This window comes from Branchiostoma floridae, chromosome 19, assembly GCF_000003815.2.
Source record: "Branchiostoma floridae strain S238N-H82 chromosome 19, Bfl_VNyyK, whole genome shotgun sequence".
Taxonomy (NCBI): Eukaryota; Metazoa; Chordata; class Leptocardii; order Amphioxiformes; family Branchiostomatidae; genus Branchiostoma; species Branchiostoma floridae.
Window position 1 is genome coordinate 234,359 of NC_049997.1, and position 10,988 is coordinate 245,346.

Below are 10,988 nucleotides of genomic sequence, written 5' to 3' on the forward strand. Positions count from 1 at the left end.
CTAAGAGATTAGCCCATACCTGCACATGAAGTATGTCGGAAAGAAGCTGTCACGCTCTCCCTCGATCAGAGGCGGAACGACAGCGATGAAGGCTGCGAGTGCGGCAGCCCCTGTCAGTAGTGCCGTGCGGGGCATGGTCATGATGTCCGGGTAGCGCAGGGGGGTATTGATGTACCTGAAGGGGTGTGTTGAGAATCGACAGACATTCAGTTGGATAAACAAACGTCTTACATGACATTTTTTGTGACATGAGGAGAGCTTTGCGGTGATCAATTACTTTTAGCCATATGAACCCTCCCCCCCCCCCCTACCACCCACCCTACACCCTCCCACCCCTGTGTACACTCCACATCCGGTAACTTTCTAGCTAGGACCAATCGAATCGCTACTGACAGGTCACCGACAATGACTACGGTGTGAATAGTCGATCAAGTGGCGGGCCATTTGCACCTTTGCCTGTCATGTAAATGGAATAAACTCATACCAATCAGGCACCGTGCAGGATGTTTGCACAGGCCTCTGATATATTTATATCAGTTAAAAATTCACTTAGATAACGAAAAGGTAAAGAGACTAGAGAGAGCTTACGTCGTCAGATTTTTTAAAATTATTGCGCGTGACGTAATTAGACTACCGTCCTATCACAAAGCTACACAGCTGGAAATCTATTAACAAAAAGATCAAGTCAGTAGGTACATTAGCCTTTTCTATTTTAACATTAACATGTGAAACATGCATGTACCAATAGGCTGTGATTACCTACATTTTACTACTCAGTCTCAGAATTTTAGTACATCTACCTCGCTTGCTATTTCAGAGAAATATTGTTTTCAGTTACCACCGTGACGGCAACTGTAGATCACATAGCCAAATACTTTAATCAAAGAAAAGCCATCTTAGATGAGTAAAAAGTAGGTACTAGCTATATAAAAACAAGCTGAAAACGAATACGATTTTGAAGATTAGCGTCACCAAGCCCATGAAGAGGATATGTTTAGATGATAACTTCTCCACTGATAACTTAAAATCATTCAGAGATTTTGAAATGAACGTAGGACTTAATAAGCCTTACATCATCTAAAAGCTCGTAATGACTGCTGTTCAAATACGATCGCTATATGCCTATTGACAATATACGCAACATACGTCTTGAAGATTAGCGTCACTAATTATAATATCCCTGTCACAATTGGCGAAAATCAATTGGACGACGATTCTGCGTCGATCACCCGAGCCTCTCTTATAATGATAACTTTATTGCACAACAAATTTTGCACAGGTACAAAGTATGGCTTATGTGTGACAGGGACGGCTTTCAGGTGAAAAACACACGCAACTTTATGTCGATCTTAGATATGGCCGATCTTCCATCGATACGCTCAAAGATAGTGGATAATGTGACAGGGGTATTAGGGGCGTGTAACCTACCCACCTGAGTTCTTAGTGGAGAAATGGACATCTAAACGGTTGGACCTCTAAAATGCGTCTTTGATTGAAGAAACCGTACTTAAGCCAAAAGGTCGAGATTACTGATCTTCAATTAAAAAAGTAAAAATACTCATATCTTATTATATCATATCATATCATATCATATCATATATCATATCATATCATATCAAAACTCTTTATACTTTTTCGTTTCTCTAACCTTTAGGCAGCACTCAAAACGATGGTAGGGAGTTAGTCAGATTTTGTGTTTGAATCCGATACTCAAAAGTTTTCGGTGCATAAATCGGTATGACTATTTTTTCATGTAATTGGTATGACCCGGGTGGGGTTAAACCGACATAAGCGAAACTGTTTCTACGCACGAAATTGAATATTCAATGCGGACAAAAAGCATTGAAATGTATACAAGGGAAAATTCGATTGAATCCAATGGGAAGGCCCTGCATTTTTGGCAAGATTAAAGCGATGAACTTACAACAGTATCGTCACTCGGGCGCTGAAGAAAAAATGGTATAAAGTTGCCAAATTCTTAGGCTAGATTATCTGCCAGATAAAGAGATTGTTCAGGTAGCCACACATTTTCCTTACCGATACTCTTTTATTTCAGAGGTGGTTACACGTATGCGTGTTTAAATCTGTTTGGGATCCGTTTTTTCTCTTTTGGTTTAGGACAGTTTGGCAGCCAAATTTTGGTACTGCGAGTTGAATGAAATAACCGGTGCGTCTAAACAGGTGTGTAAGGGCGGTGCCTATCTCCATTTCTGTGGCCCATAGGCAACGCAATGTGGATACGTGTTGCGTGTTAAACTCCAATACTCTTCCTGATTAGTGTTGAGCAGAAAAAGTAGATAGTATTTTTTGTTTTAGTTTTGGTATAAACCGGCAACAGTGCAACCTCCCTTTCAATGCAAGCCTCCTACAATTGAGCTAGAGCACCGGTCAGAAATGTATGGTAAAGCGCATTTTTCAGGGACACAGCGTCGGGGCAATGCAAGTATTGAACCAGCCACCTCCTAGTTCCCGACCCTATTTACAATGAATCGACCCGACAGCACAAAAGTCAAAGTAAACTTCAACATTGAAACAAAATTACTGTCAATACGTAACTCAAAAGGGCTTGGATATACATACTTATTCGACTACTTCCTTAAACCGCTATAGCGGAGACTATGTGTTAGCTACGTTTCACACATGATGCACATTGTATAAACTGAAATAATCCAGATTCCACTTCATATTTAATTGCCCTAGTTTAATTTTTATTTAGCAACAGTGAGTAAAAATAGGACTTTCTCTCTAATATTTGAATATATGAAACAGCAGCATCTAAATAAACATTTGTAACAATGTAATACATTGAAAAATAATGGAGGCTATTTTGGATGTAGGAAGAGAGAGTCAAGTAACGTTACCAGTATCTATCCAGTGAGATGGGTGTAAGGAGTGAAGAGAAAGACAAGTAACGTTACCAGTATCTATCCAGTAAGATGGGTGTAAGGAGTGAAGAGAAAGATAAGTAACGTTACCAGTATCTATCCAGTGAGATGGGTGTAAGGAGTGAAGAGAAAGACAAGTAACGTTACCAGTATCTATACAGTAAGATGGGTGTAAGGAGTGAAGAGAAAGACAAGTAACGTTACCAGTATCTATCCAGTGAGATGGGTGTAAGGAGTGAAGAGAAAGACAAGTAACGTTACCAGTATCTATCCAGTGAGATGGGTGTAAGGAGTGAAGAGAAAGACAAGTAACGTTACCAGTATCTACCCAGTAAGATGGGTGTAAGGAGTGAAGAGAAAGACAAGTAACGTTACCAGTATCTATCCAGTAAGATGGGTGTAAGGAGTGAAGAGAAAGACAAGTAACGTTACCAGTATCTATACAGTAAGATGGGTGTAAGGAGTGAAGAGAAAGACAAGTAACGTTACCAGTATCTATCCAGTGAGATGGGTGTAAGGAGTGAAGAGAAAGAGAAGTAACGTTACCAGTATCTATACAGTAAGATGGGTGTGAGGAGTGAAGAGAAAGACAAGTAACGTTACCAGTATCTATCCAGTAAGATGGGTGTAAGGAGTGAAGAGAAAGACAAGTAACGTTACCAGTATCTATCCAGTGAGATGGGTGTAAGGAGTGAAGAGAAAGAGAAGTAACGTTACCAGTATCTAGACAGTAAGATGGGTGTGAGGAGTGAAGAGAAAGACAAGTAACGTTACCAGTATCTATCCAGTAAGATGGGTGTAAGGAGTGAAGAGAAAGACAAGTAACGTTACCAGTATCTATCCAGTGAGATGGGTGTAAGGAGTGAAGAGAAAGAGAAGTAACGTTACCAGTATCTAGACAGTAAGATGGGTGTAAGGAGTGAAGAGAAAGACAAGTAACGTTACCAATATCTATCCGGTGAGATGGGTGCGAGGAGTGAAGAGAAAGACAAGTAACGTTACCAGTATCTATCCAGTGAGATGGATGCGATGATTATAGAAAAAGACAAGTAACCTTAACACTGTCTATCCAGTGAGATGGATGCGATGATTAAAGACAAAGACAAGTAACGTTACCGGTATTCATCTATTAAAATGAGTGGGATGATTAAACGGAAAGACAAGTGACGCGGCAAAAAGCAATTACTTAAGCAATTGGGTATGATTTTGGAAACGGTCAGACGTTTTAACTAGCATCCAATAGTTTTCGTCAGTGACACTGAAGTGATACAGGTCTTTTATACTCTAGCTATGAATGAAGCCAATTTTAGACGACCAAAAGGAAACGTTGTATTGTAAGACAGTTTCAAGCTAAAGACAATTTGGATTCCAATGTAAAATAAAACGTAAAGGAAAGTCAAGCTGTAGACAATTTTAATGGGAAACATAGCCAATAAGATGGATGCGATGTGTGAAGAGAAATACAAGTAACGTTACCTGTATTTACCAATCAGATGTGTGCGATGTGAGAAGAGAAAGATAAGTAACCTTACCAGTATCTATCCAGTGAGATGGGTGCGATGATACAGATGGAGAACATCACGAAGAAAAGGTACGCGAAGCTGGCTGCAACTTGAAAAGGACCACAAGATAGCGACTCTTGTATGACCAGGAAATACATGGCCACTGAGATCTTGCTGACGGCCTGGAAGATGTCGGAGACTGCCAGCGCACAGAGCAGGACGTTTCCCGGCGTCTGGAGGTCCTCTGTGAGAAGGACGGTCAGCAGCACCGCGGTGTTCCCGACAACCGCCAGCAGCAGCGAGCCGCCCAGGTACACGAGCTGGAGTTCTCCATACGGGGAACTCGTGTAGAAATACGGCTCCCAGTCAAACTCTGGCGTGATATGTGTCACGTTCAGCTCAACTGTCGTGTTGTTAGACATTTTCTGCGACGTTAGAACAGGAGACGTGGAATATGTAGACACTATGGGTGAGGAGGAGTGAACGGAAATATAAGACATGAACGACGCTGTCGTCTTACGTACACGTCGTCTGACGTCACATGTGGGCGTCCCCATATCGTACAAAAGAAAACAAACATCAAATTAGACTTTGCTGGTTTTCGTTAATATTGCAGTATTTTAGTTTATATGTTTGCCTCTGCAGTCAGATATTACATTTGTTTTGTATATAAGATACTGAACGAAATTGTGGGTATCATTTTTAAAAATTACATCAGCTAAATGTAAATGAACACAATACTATCGAATTGCCTTAAAATGGATTTGTTATACTCAGTTTATTTTACGTCATATTACGTTTTAGATCTTTCCTAATCTTTCTCTTTCTGTAGATAAAAACAATTTTCTGGACAGTATATGTCGCCTTTGTTAATTATTGAGAATTGAATGCGAATTAGGCCATTTTCACACATATTCGTCGACATCACTTAAACTCAGAATTTGAATTAGAAACGGGAAGAAAATCTTAAAACAAAAACAAAAAAGTTTCATTTTACTCTTAATCGACGAAAACCAAATTTTGTGTGATCCGTGTGGAGCCAAAGAAATTTTAACGACTTTAATGTTTTGTTTCTTTTCAAAGAAATTGTGGTTAGCAAAAAATAAAATATTGGTCTCCTTAACGCGATACTTTGCTAACACGCGTAGCAACGGGAAATTGGCGTCGTTTGTGGCGTAACTGGTAGAGCGTTCTGCTCGTAATCTAGAGGTCCCAAGTTCGATACCCGCCATGCCCCCAACATTGTGCCCTTGGAAATGGCATTTTTACGACCTTCTTTACTTCACCCAAGTGTAAAAATGGGTACCTGACTTCGGTCGGGGAGGTAGAAGAAAAGACTACCTTTACCTTCTGTCTGTACAGTGTATGTGGCATGGTTATTAACCTTAGTGTATTGCTACATTCTCCTCGTCTGTCCAAAAAAACAGATGGAAAAGAGGGAGAAAGAGAATACCCTAGCAACCGACCGCGTGAACTGCCGCTTAGAAGATTGACATATCTACGTACTTCCACCACTGGCCTGGATTCTTTTCACTTTTGTTGGGTGGCAATACATTATTTACGTAACGCCTCCGGATCCTCTTACAAAGTGTACGAGATATGAGTATTTCTTGCAATAAAGCTTCATTGAGATGAAAATCGCATGAAAGAACGAACGGAACGTGTAATAAACACACCCAATTACGGTTTTTCTACGTCGATTTTATCATTTGGATGCCATTCGCGAGAGCATCATTGTCCGTCTCCTTCATAAAATACGTCGACATTACCAAAGCAGCTGCAGAATTAGCAAACATGTGCCGCATATTGCAAACTAAAAGGAAAATAACCACTAACCACACAAAAAAAGGTTTGGAATTTCGTGATCGCCCCTCCTATGTAATTACTGAAAATATTTGGAATTTGGTAATTACCCTTGGTATGTTTGTTGTTTGACCACATTTCAAAGCGTCACTGTTTAAATATGGCCAAACCAAGACCAGCAGAATAAGTGATTGAAAATCCCAGTACGCACGGTCTATTATAATAAAAAAGACAATCTGCAAACAGTCTCAAGCAAGACCCAACATGAACATTTTCAAGACAGATGTTAACAAAGTTCTTTTAAACTATAATTCCCAGAGCTAGTTTCACTGTTTGTGTATATATCTGTATGTATGATGAGCTGATGTAAACGCTTTTTAGATGTATATATGAGCTGATGTTAACGTTTTTTTTTTTATAACAGTAATGTGTTTAATGTTCGAGGCTACTGTAATGTAAATGTGACGTATGATTGCTTTTCTTTGTATTGTATGGGCCGCATATCATCGATAATGATGTAAATGTTCAGGTCATTTTGTACTGATTTAAAAAAAAAGTTTCAATCCGTCCATACGGCGGGTATAACAAAATGTATTAGATATCCTTAGTCCATCAGTTATAATTTAAAGGTAGATTAACGTTGGGATTATTTGAAGGAATTGATAATACATTGCTATCCTACAATGGGGGCCGAATTCGCTCCCGTGCCAAACTTACTTCCGTGACATAAGTGTCCTCTCGGCATTGTAGAAGGGTAATCTTAACACCCTCACAGCGCCACCAAATTAGGTGCATTTTAAAGTTCCATTTAATATAGCGTATAACCATTGTGGCAACATGTTACCCCCGAAATAGTAAATCTGCGTCTTGTTTTAGCCCCGGTAACTATAGAAAATACTAGTTTACTAGGGTACAGTTAAACGTTGTATAGAAACGCACACAGGGGGGCGCTCGCAGAACTTACGATTTGCTATGGCAATTGAAACAAAAATAAAACAAAACAAAATAACAGCTGTGCACATGGATTTTATTGTGAATCGGTTATGCCCACAATATAAACCTATGGCTTCTTCGCGGAGATGGGTACGAGCGTGTCTTTGACCAAAGGATAAGACTATTGTTTTTGTCAGTGTAACTCGCGTTCGCATCTGTATCTGTATGTTTCCTTTACCGCATTCGTATGTAGTTTGGCATGTCGTCTGCACGCAGTTTCGCGATGATGCACTTTTTTTTCGCGGTAGCTGTTTTTGTTATCGATGTAATATTTCAGAAATCACCCCTATTTTCAATGTGGCAGTAATAGGTAGCTTGTAAGTAGGTTAATGGTATAAGCCGATGTGATGTGTTCTGCATGCGATATATCAACTACAGAAAACATCACAACCGGCATAAACGTTAAAAACATCACAGACTATGTTACCTACGGTCACTTGTTTCCATTTTGCAAGCCAGGTTAACACAAAGCTCAACTCTCTGTTTGCGATGGATAGAGTGGTGTCAGGAAGACAGTGATGTATCCTCAGCAAATAAGTTTGTTAGGCATTGTGTACGGCTGGTGGCAAGATCGTTGATTTCAATTATAAAAAGCGTCACTGGTCCGATGACGGAACCTTGCGGTACTCCGGCTAATGGAGACTTCCATTCGGAACCTACTCCCTGGATGACAGCACGTTGACGTCTATCGGAGAGATAGCTGGAGAAACAGTTGGGCATGGTGCCATCAATTCTATATGCTTTTAATTACCTTTGCCAAGAAGGTTATATTTTCGGTAGCGTTTGTGTGTAGAAAACCAGCATAACTCTGGAACGCCTAAATGAATTGTATTGATATTTGGTATGTAAGTAGGTCATGATAAGACCTAAAAACGATTAGAATTTTGACCACCTAGTGTAATGTTAGCGTACTGCAGCAGAACTTCTGGTTTTGATATATCAAGTTCTGGACAAGCTGTGGTCATGATGTTTGCGTGGTACATATCTCTTGTGGCAGAGAGTAAGTGGTGTAGGTTTGGGCCCCCCAGTGGCTTGTTTGAGAATCTGCAGGGGCCGGTATAGCGTAAGATTTTGAAATGGAATAACCCAAAAAGGGGTTGACGGATCGTCATTATTTTTGGCATGTAGATAGCTTTAAGTGACGCTTCATATAGTTAAATATTAATTGTGCAATTTTGGATCTAATTTGCATAATTAATGAGGAAACTGTTTAAACCAGCTCTGTTCCATTACATGGCTATTGCAACATATGAACTTGATGAATGAGGTAAAGTAGAATATTGATAGACAAACATCATGCAAATAAAGATCTAATTTGATTATATGACGAACATAAACCATTCTTTTTTAACGTAGAATGTGTATGTCTGTCACTTGGATGGAAGAGATTATCAACTAATGTTATTTATGCAGATTAGCACCTTATCTGACTAGTTAACGACAAACACAATGGAAACACCGGTTGTAAACTAAGGTTTGAAATCATTTGGCGAAGGTATGGGGTCGTGGAACTCTAGTTTAACAAGAAGTCCCGCATGCCAGACCGTGTCAAAAGGCTTTTCAAATGTCAAGCAACACGCAACCTACTTTTTCTCCTCTCAAATGGTCTAAATCCGCCCTGGTGATCAGTCAAAGCGGATTTAGACTACAAGACAAGACCAGTCTGCAGCTGAGCTGTCTAATGGACGAATGGGCAGACGCCATGGGTAGAGAAAATAGTAGGCTGCGCATTTCCTGACCTTTTATGTTACATACAAAAATTGGGTAGTGTGTTTTTTCTACAGTCACAGCACGCTATACGCGCCTAAATGATGGAATAACGTACCTACAGCAGACAATGGCGTAGTTATTATGATTTGCAGTTTACCTGTTTTTTTACACAAGGAAAGGGCAGTTCCTGTACATATCTTATATAGTAAAGATTCTACGTACTGTAAAAATTTCCAATTTAGGAGACTTATTCAGCGTAATGCAAATGTGCAAATACCCACACCACAATTTACCGTACAAGATTTTAACGAAATCTCTTATAGATACAAAATAAATGTTGTGTACAGTCGAGTGTTTCTGGTGTAAATTGTACATAAACGTGTAGAGTAATACAATTGTTAAAACAAATCGTAAGTCTGAGAGTATAGAAATTACTGTCATTAAAAAAATATTGTCATAAAAAACTTCATGCAACTTACAAATTTCCATCTTTGGCAGGAAAGTCTGTCAACAGTTCTAGGCGAAATAGATCTTTCTTAAGGCGTTCGATGATAAACAGTCAGTTGACGTGAGGCGGCTTCCTTGTGGACAGGCTAAGGCGTTAACGCCTTAATTTTTCGCTAACATGTTTTGTTGTGAATGTGAGACAAGCCACCATCCAAAATGATGAGGTAGTTATCGTTGTCGACCCATTTTGTTGTGTTTTCTAGTTCTGTTGTACGTTTGGCAGGCGGTGTTTTTTTTTACCACAACAGACTGCTTAAACAGTTTGCCGCCTGAAAAAAGTTTGCGGACTTCTTCTCCTAACAAAGCATTCAATGGGAAACTTACAACTATCGTAGAGACTGTCCTTCCAATACAGTTCTGACAGGGGACATTAGTTTGTGGTTCGCCTGTACAATTTGTCACGTTGTAACACACCGATCAGCCTTCTGGCTTAACGGTGTTTTCGGCAGCCCAGCTGAGGTTGCTTTGTGCCTAAAAATGAACGGTGCCGTTATGACAGTGCCCTCTGCCGGGAAGTTCAGGAACAACACTCCCAGCTATTGCCCATGTAACCTCGGGCCCTCTTCCCAATTAACCTTACATGTCATAATCCATTTGCCTTCAGCTTCCTTTTTTTATTTCTTAGCTTTACTAGAGGAATGGGGTATTAAAAGCAATAGGCAAAGAATCCGCGCATGATGAGTCGCGATTTTGTTTTATATTCACAGAAGGATTTGACCACAATGAATGAAATCAAGGACACCACCTGTTTCTTATGATACCATGTAATATTTTATTTGATACAATACAATACCTTACATTTACAGAGTGAAGAGAGAGACTCATCTCACACAACCACTATTTTTCTACCGACGTTTCGGTGACCGTGACAGACGGGCACACCGTTCTATAGTATGTGCTGTTTTACAGATCTTATAAAACCTCAGAGTCGATGGGGGGGGGGGTGTTGGCAGATGATCTACGCACGCCTGGTCTAGTCTCGTGTTCCCTCGCGAGATCGAGACAAGGCCATTGTCCGTGACCAATATGTGCTGTCAGACATTGAAAATTGGGAGGTACGTACTCTACCTTTAAAACAGTCACTGTTGGAAGAAATTGATAGTAACTGGATACATATGTGACTGATGAACCTCTTCAACGCTGGGACAAGGGGTTTGAATATACATATCAGAGATTCCAGATAGGACAGTATTGTAAGTAGCCATACTGATTGGTTGCGGTGTAATGTGAACCAGTGAGAATTGCCCCCGATGAAGTTAGATGGGCACTGAAAAGTCGGTGGAAAAAAAAGCTGTGGTTGTGTAAAAAAGAGTCTCTGCATTCGATGTAACAACCTGATAAAATTATTACAGTTGGCGTTTTGGTACAGGATTGCAAAAGCAATTATTTTATGCATGAATTTGGAGGGAACAAAGGATGATAAAACAGAAAAAAATGTCTGTTTTGTTCAGCTAGATACATTTTTCTTGCAAAATATTTTAAAGGGAAACATTTTCCAAATGATTGTTTATTCACTTTTAGTGTACATAAAGAAACACTAGCCTTTCTAAATTTCATATAAAAAGTATCTACATATAATTGGCGTATC

At 39.8% G+C, this 10,988-nt stretch overlaps 1 protein-coding gene across 1 annotated transcript; it reads right to left on the bottom strand.

Annotated features, from left to right (window-relative positions):
* LOC118407033 (5-hydroxytryptamine receptor 1A-alpha-like) lies at positions 1–4,809 on the bottom strand. Its single transcript, XM_035807449.1, has 2 exons — positions 4,418–4,809; positions 1–175 (listed from the first exon to the last, which is right to left on the bottom strand). Exons 1-2 carry the CDS (start codon positions 4,807–4,809, stop codon positions 1–3), a joined length of 567 nt encoding a protein of 188 aa, XP_035663342.1.
* Between the last annotated feature and the right edge of the window lie 6,179 nt (positions 4,810–10,988).